Consider the following 20,505-nt stretch of genomic DNA (forward strand, 5'->3'; position numbering starts at 1 on the left):
AAGGCACCACTTAATGCAAGACCAGGCTCTTCTAACAGAATCCCATTAGTTTCTAGACACTTATTTCATTATATCTGCTAAGAGCATAATGTGGCCAAATTGCCAATATCCCCAGACAAATTTGCTAAAATGAGAATCCGTTGAAGTGCCAACAAGTTAACAGTTTAGAGTAGGAAAATTTGCTCTGTTACTAAAGTAACAATTTCTATGGGGCATATGAAGTAAAATCCAAGAGATAGAAGAAAAGCTTTTCAATATTCCTTTAAAGATGTCAATCAAGGCTGAGTTTTTTAACTTTTCATTGACAAAAGCCTATATCTTTAAAACAGAGAGGAGGTTTCAGGGCTTTAGAGGCCAAAACATCACAAGAGAAAACCCTCACCTACTAAAGTAATCTTTGCCTCTCGTGGTTGCCATTTCCTGGTCACCAGACAGCTACCTTAGCTGGGAATGGAGCAGGGCACATTGCTGTTCATTTCTAAGACCTTTACAATTTATTTGTTTATTTTTAAATGTGGTAGAACTGGGTACAGAACTCTAATGGGGAGCAAGAGTATATTTTTATAAGCAGAGGACTGATAAATGCTTATTGAATGGTTAAACCCAGAGGAAGAACATTTTTAGGCCCTTAAATTGTAAGAAATATCTTTTAAATCATTGTCATTTTAAAAAAACAATACAACAGAACAGAAGTTTTGCAGAATTCAAACTTGAAGTAGATTAGGACTACTTTGATTTTCAGAAACTCTATAAAAATCAAAGGAAGGAATGCTTGGTTGTCCCAGGAACTGTGGGATTAGCAATCTGAGCCAGATGAATATAATCACCGCTCTCTCACCACCACCTCCAGTCCACACTGCACCTGCTTCCAGCTTCCCCAGGTAGATGTATTAGTTAGGATTTCTCAGAGAAACAGAACAACAGGATTGTGTGTGTGTGTGTGTGTGTGAGTGAGAGAGAGAGAGAGAGAGAGAGAGAGAGAGAGAGAGAGATTTGTTTTAAGGAATTGGCTCATGTGATTATAGAAGCTTGGCAAGTCCAAAATCTGTAGAGTGGGCCAGCAGCCTAGAGACCCAGCAAAGTGTTGCACTTCAAGTCTGAGGGCAGTCTGCTGACAGAAGTCCCTTTCCCAGGAGGTCAGTCTTTTTTTTAAAATTAAGGCCTCCAACTGATTGGATGAGGCCCACCTGCATTATGGAGACTAATTTGCTCTACTGATTTAAATGTTATTCTCATCTAAAAAAAATGTCTTCACTGAAAAGTGTAGAATAATGTTGGACTCAATAGCTGGGAATTGTTGCCTAGCCAAGTTGACATAAAATTAATCATCACAGGAAGTGGGGAAAGAAGAAGAATGAACTATTCTCAGTTCTGGTACCAAAATTCTCAAGAAAGTACCTGATTTGTCCAGCTGGGTAGGTGTCCACCACTGATCCAAACAACTTTAATCAGGGATGGCATCTGGAGAAAGGATTATAATCAGCCCAGCTCACGGAAGGTGCCCATGATGGGCCAATCCACTGTGGCTCGGGAAGGGGTGGAGGCAGGGTTACCTCATACAAAATAGTAGTCAAGTACAAAACAAGGTGTCTCATAAATGGGAAATCATTGATTAATAGCTTATGAATGTAATTTTCAAATGTTAACATATTTTCCACTTGATGCAATAAATCATTTGTTTTTCAAGGATTTAAAAAAACTTATTTATTTTTATAATCCTTACGTGAGGATATGTTCCCATTGATTTTAGAGAGAGAGGAAGAGAAAGAGAGAAACATCAATGTGAGAGAGAAACATCAACTGGTTGCCTCCTGTACATAATCGTAACCCGCAACCGAGATATGTGTTCTGACTGGGAATAGAACCTGCAACTTTTTGGTGTACGGAACAACGCTGCAACCAACTGAGCCACCTAGCCAGGGCTGTTTTGCAAGGATTTTAATGTAAGTTAGTTATAGTTAACTGATTTTCTATCATGTTGTACATAAGTTTTTGTGGAGAAATGGTGGCTTCCTTCTTTTAAGTACCTAAAATTAATTTCATTTACTTTTCTCTGAATATTTTTCTAGGTTTACAGATGGACAAAGAGGAGAACTCTTCAAAACCTCTTACAGAAGGTAATATATTTCCCCTCCCCTAGAGGCCAGTACTGAAGAAATGGAGTATCAAACTTCCTTAGAAACATAGTTGTTGGTCTGGCCTGAGGGTCAGCCTTGTGCCCAGCTGAAGAATATGGTGATCTGAGTGCTGTGCTGTGAGGGTCCCCGAATGACCCTGCTCCTCCTTTCCCAAAGCAGGTGAATTCCATGAGAAAGCTAGGAGCTTTCTCTACAGGCACTGTGCTAGGCTTTACAGGGAACATAAAGACGAGCAAGATGAACAAGACAATGGCAGAGCCCTCAGGGAGCTCAGTTGTGTGGGGCACACAGATGTGAGCACAGCTGTCACATCAAGTGCACCAGGAATCTAGAGGAGGGAGCTGTTAGCACCAAGGCTCAGAGAGGAGAGGCATCACGTGTCCAGGGTCTTAAAGAAAAAGGAGTCTTATAATAGACAAAGGACATTGTGTAGGGCCTACCAGGTCATGGGAACAATGTGAGGAAAAATATAGAAATGCAGGTGTGCTTGGTGTTTTATTCCTGAAGTGTGGGAGCCATGTAGGGAGTGACTGGACTGGAAAGGTGAATCCATTTTAAAAGTGGGCTTTCAAAGCCAACACACAGGCATTTAAATGTTTTCTTTAGGCTGTGAGAGATCTCCGAAGGGTCTTAGAGTTGAGTAAATCATATCTGTGTTATAGAAGGATGTGCCTGGTTGCAGTGTAAGGTATGAATGGAAGACAGGAGAGTTTTGAGACAGAGACAGAGGCTAGGAGGCTTTTGAAGCATCTAGGTGTGTGGTGTCTAGGTGTATGGTGGTGGGGAATTAAACTAGGGGATGGTAGGGAGAAAAGAAAGAAAATGCTCAAAAACCAACTGGATTTTGTCTGTGTGTATAGGGCTGGATGAGACTGGGAGATATTTGTAGACAAAGGATTCAGCAAAGATGGGATATGACTGCTGGTTCTGGAATAAATATGCGAATCGACCCTCTATCTCTTCAGTGAGGTAGGAAGTGATGTCACCCTGGCCGATCACAGTAGTGGAGGGGGAATAGTAGTGTTAGAAAGGTGCCAAATCCACTGAGTGTGGGGGAGTGACTGGTCATTGTAAGTGATCACTACAGGCATTAAAAAGGAAAAATGCACTTTAAGAATGGGTGAAATAATCAATTCCACAAGAACTACCATTATGAAGGAGAAGGGTGTTGGTCTGAAAGTTATACAGTGGAAGAAATGAAATAATATAGAATATCCACTGTGCTTAGGTTCCTCACCATTGGACTTACTACACTGGATACCAGGCCCTGTTAAAATGCATATGTTTATATGATTACCTAGTACTTTCTTTAAAAAAAAATAGAGTCAGCTCTTGAGGATAAACATTAGGCTAAAACACTAAGCCTTATATTTTTTATAAGCTAAGGTTCAAACTTCTGAGAACATGAGAGAGCCTTCACAACTTGCCTGCTCATCAGTCCCTTTTCTTTCTGGGTTTATCGTCAGCATCTTTCCCTTGTGCACATGTATGCTCACCCACATCTAACTCTAGTTGTTACCAAAGCCATGTTCCTGCTTGCCTCTTACCCTTTGTCAAGCTGGAGTTTCCCTCTAAGAGATGCCACCTGGAGTGGTGGAAAGAGCATGGCCCCACAGACCTGCCCTTCAGATTGATGCAGTGGTCATCACTCATGATGGGTATTACAGGTGTCAAGTGGTACCTCCTGATGGGAATTTCCATCATGACTATCACATCCCTGTGGTAGGTAAGGAACATTGTACATTATGGTGTTTCAGATAACCAGATTTGGGACGTATTTAACTGCCTCTCAGATCTGCTTTAAAATCCCCCCTCTTCCTCCACCTAGTTAAGTGATCTTTATTTGGCTGTGCAATTCAAAGGCTTGAGTAAATCACAGAAGAGGCAGGTGACACCAGCAGAGGAGAAAACTATCAAATGCAGAATTTAGCACAAGCTTCATTTACACAAATATTTTATCCTGCCACACCTCATGTTAAAGTGATAAAATTACCGACACTCTGTTACAGGTGAGTTGTAACAGGTACTTCTAGTCACCTCTCAGCAAACCCCTACCAGTCACAGTCACATTATATCAATTTATGGGGAAAAAATGTGAGCTTCCATGTTGGAAAATATATATAGGTTGCAGGGCTTAATTTTTACTTTAAACGGTGGATAAAGGGAGTCAACTTCTATATTTAATCCTTATAATTAGAGTAATTATATGGCAACAAAGTCTGTTAGAAAAGTTTACAGTTGAACTCTTTGGGAGTGAGTATAACTGAATCAGAATTAAGGAAGGACCTGTTGATTTCGCTGACTTTCTGATTTTCCAAATAAATTTTAAAAAACTGAAAAAATTTCTAGTTTGCTAAACCTGAATGCTATCTTAGTTACTTTTAATACCATTTACTTTCCTTATTTATTTTTGTCTGAAGTGCCAGCCTTAGCGATAAGTGTTTAACTTTGCTATTACTGGTTCATTCTCTCTCATCAAAACTTAGAAGGACACAGCCACATCCATAATTATTCCATTTCCTACCCAGAGGAGCATGTGTCATAAAATAAATATAGTCTCTAACAAAGAGATTCATTGTCTTTTCTTTTAGAGGAAAATTGTGTTTTCTTTTTTCGTATATATTGGAATTCCTGAATTGATTTCAAAATACTTAAAAACTTTCTCATACATGTAGTAATATTGTTTACCTAATAACATATAATGTAGGAGAAAATGAATTAATCTTTGGGTTATACTTAATATGTTATATATATTTTGTGAATGTTTAATTTTTTAATATGTCTAATATTTTTGGACTACGTAAGTAATGTTCTAGTACAACTTTATGTAATATGTTGTGGAAAATGTAACACATGAAGTTTTTATCAAGCTTTTCATTTATTATTCTTTGTGTGTGTGTCTAGGTAATTCATCCCAACTTGTATTGGTGGATACAAAGGCTGTGTTATATTGCCCTACTGTCCCGTTGACAGATGTGATTGTAACATTATGGAAAATAATCCTCAGAAACAAGCCTCACTGCATCAGAGCCCACAAGAGAGCTACACACATGACCACAAAAACAAACTGTACTGATGAGAGAATGACCTGGCCCTACAGACCTGACCAGAATTCTGTCCTTCAGATTGATCCGGTGGTCATCACTCATGATGGGTATTATGAGTGTCAAGTGGTAACACCTGATGGCAATTTCCATTATGGATATCACCTCCAAGTGTTAGGTAAGGACCATTATACAGTGTGGTTTTCAGATAATCAGTTTGAGACTAACAGGAACGTCTCTTTAAACTCCATGTCTAATGTGTATGACTAAAGCATTTCCTCTACATCTCTGCAGTGGTCCCTGAGATGACCCTGTTTGAAAATAATACTAGGACTGCGGTGTGTAAAGCAATTGCAGGGAGGCCAGCTGCCCGGATCTCCTGGACCCCAGAGGGAGACTGTGTCCCTGAGCACAACTCCTGGGACAACGGCACAGTGACTGTCCAGAGTACATGCCACTGGGCAGACAGCAATGTATCTGTAGTGTCCTGCTCTATCTCCCATGAGACTGGCAACTGGAGTCAGTCCTTAGACCTGAATCAAGGTAAATAATTCTAGTTTCGTGTGAATTTTTCGATTCTTTCAGAGGATTTATTATAAGAAGGAAGGAGTGTCCAGAGAATTTCATACAAGGATGTTCTCTCCACCCTCCATGTTATCTCCGTCTCCTACACCAAGTAAGAGGTATATCTAGAAGAATAATACAGGAATTTGTTGTAAGAAGCCATATTTTAAAATGAAGTTTATTATTTAATAATTAAAATAAAAAAGAACTTAATGTTTACTTCTATCCAGTAGTAAATTGGCATGAGTAGCGTACTTTTTAATAAGTTTCTGTGGTTTTAGTGGAAGGATAAAGTGTAATTTTAAACAAAAGCTTATACTTTTACTAGAAAGATAAAGTCACCCTAAATTTTCTTCACAAACTTTTAGTCTGGTAGAATTTTATTCTCCAGGCTCCTTCTAGAATTTCTTAAATATATTATTACGACATCTGTGAATAGTTCATTACTGTTCATTTTTTTCCACTTGCTCCTCCTGGCCTACTCCCATTTCTTTTATTTATTTATTTATTTATTTATTTATTTATTTATTTATTTTTTATTGATTAATTTCTGTTACAAATGATTCTCCTTTTTTCCCCCACTGATTCCCCCCTCCCCCTTCCCTCCCTGCCCCTTCCCCCAATTGTTGTCCATGTCCACTGTTCATGCATACATGCATATAAATTCTGTTGTTCATTCCTCTCTCACCTCCCCACTCCTTAGGGGATTGTCCTCAAACTGTTATGTTCATTATATTCCAGAAATCAGTGAGATCATATGAAATTTGCCTTTCTCTGTTTGGCTTGTTTCACTTAGGATGATACTTTCCAGGTCCCTCCATGTAGTCTATTAAGAAGTTAAATAGTATTTTAATCATCACACATATAAAGTCAAATTGTTCTTTAAGGCTACTAAGGAAAGATAAGCCCTTCCTCGACTCTCCACATCTCCCTCTCCATCCTCATTCAACTCCACAGAAGCAAGTATGTTCAAATCTTTAGGTGTTTTTCTTTCTGGTAATTAACTTCATTTTTCTAAATAATGTGCCCCTGCTGATATTTCTTAAAATATTGAATTTAGCCCTGGCCGGTTTGGCTCAGCGGTCAGAGCGTCGGCCTGCGCTACAGAGAGACCCGGGTTTGGTTCCCGCTAAGGGCATGTACCTCGGTTGCAGTTTGTCCCCGGCCCTGGTTGGCAAACCACTCGATGTGTCCCTTCACATTGATGTTTCTCTCTCTCTCTCTTCCTCTCTCTCCCTCAAGTTCTGTCTGAACAAAAAATGCAGAAATGTCCTCGGGTGAGGATAAAAAAAAAAATATTGAATATAGACATTATGTACCCTCTTTCTCTTAGGGTAAATGAGAATTTCACTTTTCCTTCCTTCCCTCATCTTTGATACAACCAATATATAGCAGTTTTCGTTAAATTAAAGAGCCATAGTTTACATTATTTTAAATATGTAACTTTGTTAAGGGCTAAATCAAGGAATAAGCTCATACTTTCCTTTTTGATTTATTAGCATCAGACCCATTAAAGAAAATTTTTTTTTGTTATTGATTTTAGAGAGAAAGGAAGGGAGAGGGAGAGAGATAGAAACATTGATGGGAGAAAACATCAACTGGCCACCTCCTGCATGCCCTCCAATGGGGATCAGGCCCACAACCTGGGCATGTGCCCTGACCAGGAATTGAACTGGTGACCTGTTGGTGCATGGGTCAATGCTCAACCGCTGAGCCACACTGGCCGGGCCCAGTTTTTTTTTTTTAAAGACATCTGTCTTGAGTTTTTTTAACATGCACGTTTCCTAATTTGGCCTGATTGGCTGCTAGGCCTGTTGCACAGCGATTGTCCTGTTCTCTTTCCCTGGATCCTCTGCTGGATTCCATGCCTATTGAATCTGAGTTCCTCCTGCCTTCCAGACATTTGCTAGTGTTAATCTCTTCCTTTCACATATGAGGCTTTCCTTAACTCTGTGGTAATCCTTTCCTGTCCATTCCTTCCAAAGTGAGCATTCAAAACAGGTGATTGGAAGCTATGTTATCTGTGGGTGGGCTTGTCAAATAGTTAATTTCAATAGGGTGAAAATGTGGTAAATTAATTTAAAAAAAATTGGTAATTGCTTAGTTATCTGAAGGTCTTTTCTCTGAAGCTGTTCAGGTATTCAGATTCTGCAGAAAATAACTCCAGTCTCTTGTTTTAGAGTGATAAACCTGACTGCTATCGGTGTTCTGGGAGCAGGGAAGAAGACGTGTGCGTGTGCGTGTGCGTGTGCGTGTGTGTGTGCGTGTGCGTGTGTGTGTGCGTGTGCGTCACACTGTTCAGACCTTTGACTTCCCTTCAGTACCTCTCTTCATTCTGGCACCTCATCTCTACCCTCCATTATGTCTGGATCCTTGACTCTGGGATCCAGTTCATCTCCTTTGGGTCATCTTCCCGTTTCTGCTGGTTGGGGAAGGTATAGTGACCTTGCGGCACAGAGTGGGAGGAGACTTGGCAGCTACCTCAATGCAGACTTTCAAAGAAGCCTCCAACTTTTAGCCCCCCTCATACTCTTTTCTTTATATTTAGTTCTTCCTACTTTAGAATCTTCCTGAAGTTCTGTGGGCACTAGGGTTTTTACTTATTTTACTCTGAGTTATTTGCCACTCTTCTGTTCATTTTTCACCTCAAAAGAAGTTGAAATCTGTCATCTTTTCTTGACTTCACCCACGTTTTCTTTGTCTTTACAAGTGTATACTTAAACATTTTTTCTTTACAGATATTTTCATAAGTTTTAAGAAGGAAGAAGTAACAAACCCATGTATTTGAATGGCCAGATTTCAATGTCCATTCTTAAAGTGCTCCTTGTTTTAGTTTTTAAGGAGTTCAGGAGTATTTACTGAGAAGAGTAATTGTGCCCTGGTTATGAATGAAGTCCGACCACCCAGTAGTACAGTATGACGTCGTATTTATGGTCTCAGAATTGAAGGTGCCGGCTAGGCCACTCCACACCGTGCAGGCGTCTCGTGTCTTCCCTGCAGCAGGATCTCCAGCCTCTGCTGACACTTGCAACAAAAAAAGCGCAGCAAAAGAGAGTGTTTCAAAGCAACGTTGTTATTTTAAATAGTGAAACCAAGTGTTTCTTTTTCTAATTAAATATTGAGAAATCCAGTGTTTTAAAACAAACTATTGAAGGAAGGTGAAGGGCCTGGATGCCAGCCTGCTTAGCCCCTACTTCGTCTCCCTCTGCTGCCCACAGACACATTCACCCAACACCAGGAGCACTGCCTTAAAACCACTGCCTGGCACTTCCTCTGTTGACATGTCCTTTGTCAGAGTGAGCTTTGCATTGCTGCCAACAGTTAATAAATTATTTAAAGTTGGTGCCATACATTCATTTGAGTTTCAATGCCCTAGTAGAAAGGTGACTTCAAAATTAGGGTTATTTTTCCAACTACCTCCCTTACAACTTCCTATTTATTTCTGAATCTTGGAGATGAGAAACACTGCTATTATTATAATAGAGAGATGGAAACTTCACGTCTCTGCTATAGCAATTCACCATTCATGAATCCCTAGGGCAACGATGTCCTAACAGAAGATGATGTTCTGCTGGAAACCCTGGAGTCTTAATTGAAAAGCAATTTAGCCCTGGCCGGTTTGGCTCAGCGGCTGGAGCGACCCGGGTTCGGTTCCCGCTAAGGGCATGTACCTCGGTTGCAGTTTGTCCCCGGCCCTGGTTGGTCGTGTGGGTGGCAGCCACTTGATGTGTCCCTTCACATCGATGTTTCTCTCTCTCTCTGTTCCTCTCTCTCCCTCCCACTCTACCTGAACAAAAAAATGGAAAAATGTCCTCGGGTGAGGATAAAAAAAAAGAAAAGCAATTAAAAAAATTTATCTTTATTGGTGAAAGTATTACAGATGTAACCCCTTTCTTTCCCCATTGACCCCCTCCTTCCAACTCCTGTCCCCCTCCTGCCTTCTGCACAATATTATCTGTGTCCATTGGTTATGCATATAGCATATACATTCTTTGATTTATCTCTTCATGCCCCTCCTCCCCTTCCCTCTAAGGTTCATCAGTCAAACAACCAATTTGTACTTCTTAATTCCTTTACCTTTTTCACCCATGCCCCCAACTCCTCTCCCATCTGGCAACCAAGAAAAAGTTCCCTTTATCTCTGAGTATGTTTCTGTTCTGCTTGTTCATTTTGTTTGTAGATTGAATTGTTGATATGTATTTATTACCATTTTACTGCTCATATTTCTCCTCCTCCTCCTCCTCCTCCTCCTCCTCCTCCTCCTCCTTCCTTCTTCTTCTAGAAGACCCTTCAACATTTCATATAATACTGGTTTGATGGTGATGAACTCTTTTAGCTTTTTCTTATCTGAGAAGCTCTTTATATGGCCATCGATTCTAAATGACAGCTTTGCAGGATATAGTAGTCTTGGTTGTAGGTCCTTACTTTTAATTACTTTGAATATTTCTTGCCACTCTTTTTGGGCCTGCAAAATTTCTTTTGAGAAATCAGCTGACACTCTCAAGGTAGCTCCCTAGTAGGTAATTAACTGCCTTTTTCTTGATGCTTTTCAGATTCTCTCTTTGTCTTTAACCTTTTGCATTTTGATGAGGATGTGTCTTGGTGTGGGCCTCTTGGGGTTCATCTTGTTTGGGACTCTCTGTGCTTCCTGGACTTGTATGTCTGTTTCCTTCACCAAGTTAGGGAAGTTTTCTGTCATTATTGTTTCAAATAGGTTTTCAATTTCTTGTTCTCTCTTTTCTTCATCTGGCAGCCCCATGATGCAAATGTTAGTACCCTTGAAGTTGTCCCAGAGGCTCCTTATACTATCCTCATTGTTTTGGATTCTTTTTGCAGTTCTGAATGGGTGTTTTTTGTTTCATTATATTCTAAATTGATGGTTTGCTTCTTGGCTTTACCTACTCTACTATTGATTCTCTGTATATTATTCTTTATTTCAGTTAGTACATCCTTTATTTCTGACTGGTCCTTCTATAATGCTCCTGAGGTCCTCACTAAGTTCCTTGAATATCTTTTTAACCAGTGTCTTGAACTCTGCATCTATTAGACTGCTTATCTCCATTTTGTTTAGTTCTTTTCCTGGAGTTCTGTTCTGTTCTTTCATTTGGGACATGTTTCTTTGTCTCCTCATTTTGGCTGCCTCCTGTGTTTGTTTCTATGATTAGGTAGAGCTGCTATGTCTCCCAGGCTTGGTAGGGTGGCCTATGTAGTAGGTGTCCTATAGGTTCCAGTGGCACAGCCTCCCTGATCACCCCAGCTGGGCCCTCTAGGTGCAACCCTCATATGAACTATACACCCTTCTGTTGTAATTGAGTCTTGATTGCTGTCGGCATGTCAGTGGGAGGAATTTACTTAGGCTGATCAGCTGCCAGAACTGATGGTGACTACTGACCTCTGACCACCTTGGAGTAACAGCTGTGCAGGGCCCACCACACAGAGCAAGACTTACTTCAGCAGGGCTCTGGTACCCACTGAGTCTACTCCTTGAGTGTGTTGCTTGTGGAGGTGGTGGGTGGTGGTGCTTTGATGTGGTCTGAGGTTGTACACTAGGTGGGTTGGCTCTGAGGCTTCTGGGGAGGCACAGACCAAGGTCAGCCATGGCCTGTGTTCTACCTGGGGCCACCAGGCATAAGCTACAAAGCTCTCTGCAGATGGCTGCTTCTTGTGCTGAGCTTGAAGGTGCCCACGCAAGGCCAAGCTGTGAACCAAGGCCAGCTGCTTCTATTGCTAGGCCTGGGGCCACTTAGCAAGAGTTATGGAGCTCACTGAGGCCAGATGCTGCTTGTTTGAGAGATTTTAGGAAAATCTGAAGCATGAGTCCAGACAGACCAATTCTATGGTAAAGCCACTGGAAGCAGCTTGGGTGGGCTTGAAAGTTGGGTGGGGCAAGGCCTCAGGGAATCACCAGGGTGGAGCAAACAGTGTGAGCTAGGTTCCTGGAGTCCCAGATATGGCACCTGTCTGCCAGCCTCATGGGGAAGGGCTCACCAAAGGAACAATGGCCTCCACCAGCACATCTATCCAGGAGAAATCTGCCTCTCCAGCTCTTGCCCTGATACCAAATAATTCAGTTCTTCTCCATATATCTCTGGTGCCTTTCAAGCTGCCTCTCCCTTGTTGGAACTGGGAGGAAGTGGGTCTGAGTAAGTCCTTGCTTAGGCCCTTTAAGAGGAACTGCCTGGGACTCTAGTAGCCTCAGCCTCCCTCAGCCTCAGTTCCTGCTGGTTTTTACAGTCAGATGTAATGGGGACCTCTCTTTCTGACACTGGAACCCTGAGCTGGGGAACCTGGTATGAAACGGGGACCCCTCACTCCTCAGGGAAGACCTTCACAGCCGAGGTATCCCCCTGATTTTTATTTGCCACATGTGAGTGTGGGACCAGCCTATCCACGCCTCTGCCCCTCCTACCAGTCTCGATGTGGCTGCTTCTTTAATTTCATAGTTGTAGGACTTACATTCAGCTCGATGTCAGGTGGTTCTGAGTGATGGTTGTTCTGTAGTTTAACTTTAATTTTGATGTGGTTGTGGGAGGAGGCAAGTACCACAGTTACCTACACTGCCATCCTGACTGGAAGTCTGATAAAGCAATTTTATTATAACAATTATTTTAATGATTCATGTGTCAGCAGTGTTTAAAATAAAATCACAGAAATGAATTTCATGTACTGTGCAACATTCCTGAACCATATATATATGTATATATACTTCATTTTATTTTTTAAATAGATTTTTAGTTTTTAGAGCAGTTTTAGGTTCACAGCAAAATTGGGTGGAATGTACAGAGTTCCTATACACCCCCTGTCCCCATTCATGCACAGCATGCCCTCTATCTACATCCCCACACCACAGTGGTACATTTGTTGTAATAGATGAAGCTACATTAACACATCATTGTCACCCAAAGTCCACAGTTTACATTAGGGTTTAGTCTAGGTGTACATTCTATGACTATTAATTAATGTATGAATGACATGTATTCACCATTATGATATTATACAGAGCAAATTCACTGCCCTAAAAATCCTCTATGCTCCACCTATTCATTTCTCTCTGCACCCTAACCTTTAGCAACCCATGGTATTTTCTGTCTTCATAGTTTTGCCGTTTCCAGACATGGTTGGAATCATACAGTATATAGCCTTTTCAGATTGGCTTCTTGCATTTAGGAATATACATTTAAAGTTCCTTCATGTCTTTTCATGGCTTAATATATCTTTTCTTTTTAGTGCTGAATAATATCAAAACATGTATTTTTTTTTGTCCTTATATACAGGTACCAACTCATCAAAAACCTCAAATATCATATATATCATCCTTCCTATTTTTATCTTGGTTTTCGTGGGATCCATTTGTCTTTTGAAAATCCTTAACTGCAGGTATTGACTGATTTTTCTTCTTCAGCTTTATTGGGCTAGGAAGCGGTCAGGAATAAGGACTTTACTGGGTAAAATTAAGATGTTAATATCATTTCTCCCATATTCTCAAGATGTTAGACTTGGACTACTCTGAATGACGAGAGGGATTTTCTAGTTTCCTAGGCATGCAGGCATAGTGAATTAGGCCATTTAGGGCAGATTCTGGGAGAGACAGTGCATGCTAACTTACTATTTGGGAAAAGAATTACCATAATTTATTTTATGTACCAATGAAGAGGTGTCACATATATTCTAACACAGCAAACTCCTGTTACATAATTTCATTTCCTTTCCTCAAATCCAGAATTATCTTGTTTGGGTGTATTGATTATAAGCAGCATTCTTCACTCATTTCTGAGTGTTCATTTCTGATTTATTATGGCTTCTATCAAAATAAACCATAATTATCAATAGTATACAGTTTTGTTTTTCCATTTTAAATCTAAATAATAATATTTACTCCAATTTATTTTTATTTTTACAGAAAATGTAAATGGAAAAAAACAGAACCTACTCCAGTTGCTGAGGAGGTAAGACAAGATTTAAAAGAATATTTGAAAAATTTAAGCTGTGTAGTTTGAAAATCTGGGCACATAATTTCTAATTTACATCAATATTAGTGTTTTAATTGAAAAACAAAAGTTATGATTTTATAATTCTAATAGTTAGGTGTACTTATTTTGTAGAATATCTGTCAAGTATTACTTATATACTACCCTGAATCCATATTTTCTTTTATTCATATTAGAGAGAGAGAGGAAGGGAAAAGGAGAGAGAGAGACAGAAACATCGATGAGAGAGAGCATTGATTAGCCACCTCCTGCATGTTCCACATGGAGGATTGGGCCCAGAACCTGGGCATGTGCGCTGACCAGGAATTGAACTGGCGTGGTGCATGGGTTGACGCTCAACTACTAAGCCACATTGGTGGGACTATATCCACATTTTCATTTCATAAACTGCATCTTATGAAACTCATTATGTTTGCTTTATTCAACTGTAATCTTTGGAGAAACTAAATTTGCACTTCCTCCCCAATGAAACCATCTCTAATTCTTGACTTCCCTTTTTAAATGCCATCATTATTTCCCTTTTACCACCCAAACTTAAAGACTATCCTATTCCTTAATCTCTTATAAGCAGTTGCCTGTCTTTAACCTTCTCAATGTGAAATACTTCTCATATTATTTCATTCTTCCTCATTCCTACTTTCACCCAGCCTTCATCATCTGACACCAAGACTTATGTGATCAAAAAATATTTTTTTGATAAAACATTAGAAAAAAGTCTAGCTTTACGTTCATATAAACCCAGAGACACAAATATAAACACTATTGGTAGATGCTGAAGCTGTGGGCACCTGTTACAAAAGCATAGATATTTTCTGTAATGATTTTTGGCTCTTTTGAATTGATTGTGACTTTGAGATTTTTCTTAGGATGAAATGCAGCCCTATGCCAGCTATACGGAGAAGAATAATCCACTCTATGATACTACAGACAGGGTGAAGACATTTCAGGTGTTACAAAGTGAAGTTGATGGGATGAATCTCATTTTATAAGTTACTGGAATCTAGCATCAGGAGAAGTGAATCAAGATACAATACAGTTAATTGTTTTGATTTTCATAGAGCTATAAAAAGGAAGACCTATTTTGAAATTAGCTTTTCAAAGATTCTTAAAAGACAGACATTCTAAAAGATTTGCATTTATATCCTTTCACAATTGAAATTTTAGAATCTTAGCTGCTACCAGCCAGTTCTCTGAAGAACTGATATTATTACAAAGGAAGCACAGACTCATGATAAAATGTTCAAATGGTTTCATTACAGTAGATAATAAAACTGTTTTCCTCAATAAATAATTCTGCAGAAAGAACAATCACTAATAAGTTTTATGTATTCTTTCAGAAAAATTTTATGTGCCTATGACATATCTATATACTCATGGTATGTATGTGTATATATGTACTCATGGTATATATATATGTGTATATATATACATATATATGTTTATTTATATATACATACACATATCCTTGATAATAGTTACATGAGAAAATGCTACAATGCTGTTCTGCACTTATAGAAAGCTAATAATGTAATATATCTTGGAAATCTTTTATCTTTTATCAACACAAGCAGAGCTACCTCATTCTTTTTAATGGCTACATAAAATTTCATTGTATAATTTAATTAACCACAACTCCATTGATGTACAGTTAGATTGTTTTAAGTTTTGTTTATTTGTTTGTTTTGAAATGATAAGCAATACCATACAGAATGTTTCTTCTGGCTATGTCTTTGAATATGTTTGAGCATATTGATAGAGTAATTTCCTTGAGTGGAATTTCCAGGTCAAAGGGTTTGTGCATTTTTATTATTGATTGATATGTCAAATTGTATCTATTTACATTCCCTCTAATTGTATTTGAATATGCTGTTCCCTATACTGTTATTTTAATATCCACAAATTCCCACTTTTTATTTTTAGTCAAGTTAGCTAATATGATATAAAATTATAATAAGAATTATACTATTTAATAAACTGGGTTTATATCTGTTATGCTTATGAGAGAGAGAGAGAGAGAGAGAGAGAGAGAGAGAGAGAGAGAGAATGAGAACATGTATGAGGACTTTAACTCATGATATCTCTTTAGAGGTATTGATGTCTAATATCTAATGCTTAAGAGTTTTACAGATAAGTAAATTGTAAATGTGTGTTTTATAGTATACATTCTATTGTGATGTATTTATCAAATAACAAATGTTTATTGACTATATAAGCATCTAAATATGTATTATGGAGGACCTGGAAATCTATAAAATATGTTCTATGTGCTAAGAGAGTAGTAGCCATGGGATAACATAACCTCCCTCTATTTTCTGTGGAATAAAATGTTAGGAATATATATATTAATCATTTTTAACATTATTAAACTATATTTTATTTATGAAAAATTAAGTTTGTTTCTTCATAGCAAGAAAAACATTAAAAATTTCAGCATGGTTGAAATTAAACAATTCGTTCATACTTCAGTGATGCATTTGAAACATGTAAGACAGCTATTTTGTCTTATTAGCATGTTTTTCTCCCCCTAGACACTTTTGTTACTCTAGGCTTTATCCTTAAAAGAATTTTTAATCTATATGGATGTAAAACTAATATAATAGCTCTTGGCACATAATATTTGACCAAACCATTTTGACACCATTTTGAGTTGGCCCAAAACCCCCAATTAATTAAGTTTTCCATATAAATATCACCAAGAAGTGTGAACAATAGACATCATAACCTGGTCCTTGACCTTTTCTTAATTCTTCAATCATCCCTAGTTTAAATATTACCAAAAACCTAAACAGAATAAAACTGTCTTTACATCTTAACTTGATAATATCAAAACAGCCATGTCAAATGACACCATAGAAAAGACTTCAAGATGGTTTCTAAATGCTAAATTATATTGTACAGGAAAAAAATGTATTACAATCTTACACTATAGAAATGTTAAATCACCAGAATCATGGAGAAATAAAATATTACAGTATTTAGCCATGGGAGATTTATTCCAACACCCCCAGTGGATACCTGAAACTGTGGATTGTACTGAATCCCATCTATACTATATTTTTTCCCCCTTTATGTACATTTCTTTTCATGTAAAGGAAGCACTGTACAGCTTCTCTTTGGTATATCTAAATTTCGAACATTATTACTCTTGTGCTTTGGGCTCATTATTAAGTAAACTAAGGGTTAGTTGAACACAGGCACTGTGATACCAAGGCAGTTGATCTGAAAACCAAGATAGCTACTAAGTGACTGACAGGCAGGTAGCCTATACAGCACGGACACTGGAAAAAGGGATGTCCCAGGAGGGGTGGAGCAGGACAGTGCGAAATTTCATCACATTGCTCAGAATAGTGTACAATTTAAAACTTATGAATTATTTATTTCTGGACTTTTCTATTTAATATTTTCAAACCATAATTGATCATGGATAACTGAAACCGAGGAAAGCAAAACCATAGATAAGAGGGACTATTGTATATAGATTTCCCAAATCCACTTTAGATCTGCTGAATCAGGATCTACAGATTGGACCAGGTGTATCAGATGGGTTTCCAGTCAGCAGAGGCTAAATAGAGTTAGGAAAGGTTCCTAATGAATGTATAATATCATATTTATTTTCTAAGAATAAAACTCTTTAAAGAATTTTATTTTATTTTATTTTATTTATTTTTTGTACGTGCCCTTAGTGGGAACCAAACCCAGAACTCTGGTCTGAGGCCGACACTCCAACCACTGAGCCAAACCAGCCAGGCATCTTTAAAGAATTTTAAATGGCACTTTGGTCAAAAATTTTTGAGCAGAACGCTGACATTTGATGTTTTATTTGCAGATTATTTTTTCAAGGGATTTGTAGAAAATTTAGGCAAAATTTCACTAGAAATATCTTAAATTTTTTAGAGAAAAGTGAAACAACAAACTTTCTCCAGATTACTTTGCTACTGTGAGCAAAAAGCATTATTAAAAAATAATGCACTGCCCTGGCTGGTGTGGCTCAGTGGTTAGAGCGTTGGCCTGCGGTCCAGAGAGACTCGGGTTTGGTTCCCACTAAGGGCACGTGCCTCGGTTGCAGTTTGTCCCTGGCCCTGGTTGGTCGGTGCGGGTGGCAGCCACTCAATGTGTCCCTTTCACGTCGGTGTTTCTCTCTCTCTCTCTTCCTCTCTCTCCCTCCCACTCTATCTGAACAAAAAATTGAAAAATGTCCTCAGCTGAGGATAAAAAAAAATAATAATAATGCACTATAGATTAAACTGACTTGTCAATCAGGTATGTACCTTTAAGGCATTACTTGTATTTATAGTTAAAGGTCTTGAGCTTCTAGTTTCTTCCACTCCTTGGACTCTGTGCACATGTCTCTCTTTCCTCTGGGTGTTCTGACTATTGTGGGATCCATCACTTTCTGGAAGTTTACTGGATGCAAGTATTGGTTTGTTAATTAAAATGGACTATGCACTCAATATATTTATTGAAGTGGAGAATTTGTAGGCAGCAAAGTTTGTGATACTGCTATAAGACTTCTAGTTTCCTAGTATGCAATGCTTGTGGCAGATAGGTGGGAACAACTACTACTATTTAACAGTAGCAACAGCAGCAACAAGCCACAAGTGTAGGTGTCATTTTTTGAATGTCTACTACTCTCTCGGGCACTGTACCCTGTACCTCTAATATCCTCATAGTCACTCTTCCAGAAAAGGCGCGGATTTGTGTAAGGCTGCACAGCTGACGACAGAAGAGCCTTGGTCTCCTTGATGACGAAGTATACATTCTACTCACGAGGCCATGCAGACTGCTTTGTAGGTTTGGACTCTATTCCTTTTCATGATGAGCGTTCTGACCCAGTCTGTGAGAATTTGGTAGGCTATAGGTGGCTGTGGTTTAGTTTATCTGCTACGCTGTAAATATTGTCTTCTATATATTCTTCATTATGTCCTGCTACCTTTTATTATTGTACAGAAAGGAGAAGACATGTTAGTGTTTTAATGTAACATGAATTTCTCTTGGACATTGCATAGGGGAGATCAATTATTGGAATTATCATAAGGACTGTGCCTAACATGTAATCTTTTACATGAAAATCAAAATGACGGATATGGGCCTCCAGCCGGAGCCTCTCTGCTTCCCTGATAGACTCACTTGGATGTTTAGCAGACAGCTCGGTGTTAGCATGTCCCAAACCGAACTCCCTTATCTTTTCTAACATATTTCCTCCTAGTCTTTCTCCTCTCGGTTGATGGCAACTCCATTCTTTCAGTTGCTCAGACTAAATTCCTGGGGTAATCTTTCAATCCTTTCTTTGTGTCACATTCCCTGTGCAGTGTGACATCCCCTGTTGTCTCTGTCTTCACAGTACATCCAGATTCCTATCTTGTCTTAATCCCTTTACACCTACCACCCTGATTCAAGCCACCATCAGGCCAAGACAGTTTTATTACATGAGCCTCGTAAGTGGTTTGCCTTCTGTCACTCAGTCTGTTTCTTAACAGAGTAGCTTGAGTGAGCATGTTAGGACATAGGTAGGTTATGTCACTCCTCTTGTTCAGACACTCCAGTGCCTCTTCATTTCACTCCTAGTCAAAGCCAAGAACCTACAGTGTTCCCCATGGCCTTCTGCGATCTTCCCACTCACATTATCCCTCTGATCCCACTTCCCCTCCTCTTACTCTCCCATTGCCCACTCCGCTGTGGACACTCTGCCTTTCTCTCTCTCCTTCAAACCTCTCAGTCCCCTTTCATCCTAGGTTTTTGAATGGCTGGTTCTTTCTCAGACATCTATGTGGCTAGCTTCCTCACCTCTTTCAAACCTTTGTTCAGATGTCACCTACCCTGACCATTTTATGTAAAATTACTACAATTCCCACAGAAAAAGGCCAGCCCCAGAATCCCCCTTGCCATACTTATTTTTTTTTTATCCTCACCCAAGGACATTTTTCCATTTTTTTGTTCAATAGAGTGGGAGGGAGAGAGAGAGAAAGAAACATTGACATGAAAGGGACACATCGAGTGGCTGCCACCTGCTCCACCCAACCAGGGCTGGGGACAAACAGCAACTGAGGTACATGCCCTTGGTGGGAACCGAACCCAGGTCTCTCGGGACCACAGGCCAATGCTCTAACCCCTGAACCAGACTGGCCAGGGTGCCATACTTAACTTTTTTCATAGCTCTGATATCACTAACATCATGATCCTTGACCATTTTCTTACTGTAGAATACACCACTGCTTTTTAGGGAAGTCAGTCTCATTGTTGGATAATTTGTTTAAAAATTATTTAAAACTGAACTGAAAATTTGCATCCTATAATCTCTATGTTGGTCACCATCTTTAAGAGTATGATGAAAGGAATGATTTATGAATTTGCTACATTTTTTTCAATTTTAAGTTTTTTCATAGGGCCTATAAATTAAAAAATTGGAAACCTATTCCAGATGTCAAAATAGTAAATAAAGAATATGCTTTGCATGATTCACATTACATTATAATTAAGCAGTATGCATTTTCATGTTTTGTACTTTCATAAGTATTGGATTCCATAGCTATGTAATAAAAACAAGTCATAGATTTTTCATTTCTATGTGGTTAAGTTTGTGAGTTTTGTGGTGTTATCTTCGATCTTCTCACAAAGCTCTATATTTGCATGACAAATATGTGGTGTGAAATCTCTCAAAGTTACACACAAAACACATGAAATCCCACAAATATTCATTGTCTCTTCCAGGTGGGCCTAAGTTTGTTTGAGCTACCAGCTTTCTCAAAAAGCTTATGTAAGCATATTTTATGG

General features: G+C 38.9%; 1 protein-coding gene across 2 annotated transcripts in view; it reads left to right on the forward strand.

The window, feature by feature from the left end:
* CD200R1 (CD200 receptor 1) overlaps window positions 1-20,505 on the forward strand; it is a 94,902-nt gene that overhangs the window by 18,379 nt on the left and 56,018 nt on the right. Inside the window, exons 3-7 of one of the 2 annotated variants that reach the window (XM_036242872.1) lie at window positions 2,070-2,117; window positions 5,112-5,360; window positions 5,477-5,725; window positions 13,021-13,123; window positions 13,647-13,692. In XM_036242872.1, the coding sequence (XP_036098765.1) occupies window positions 2,070-2,117; window positions 5,112-5,360; window positions 5,477-5,725; window positions 13,021-13,123; window positions 13,647-13,692 (695 nt within the window). The remainder of the gene's footprint in view (window positions 1-2,069; window positions 2,118-5,111; window positions 5,361-5,476; window positions 5,726-13,020; window positions 13,124-13,646; window positions 13,693-20,505) is intronic. The other variant, XM_036242870.1, reaches the window with a different exon arrangement.

This window comes from Molossus molossus, unplaced genomic scaffold, assembly GCF_014108415.1.
Source record: "Molossus molossus isolate mMolMol1 unplaced genomic scaffold, mMolMol1.p scaffold_m16_p_5, whole genome shotgun sequence".
In the NCBI taxonomy this organism is placed as follows: domain Eukaryota; kingdom Metazoa; phylum Chordata; class Mammalia; order Chiroptera; family Molossidae; genus Molossus; species Molossus molossus.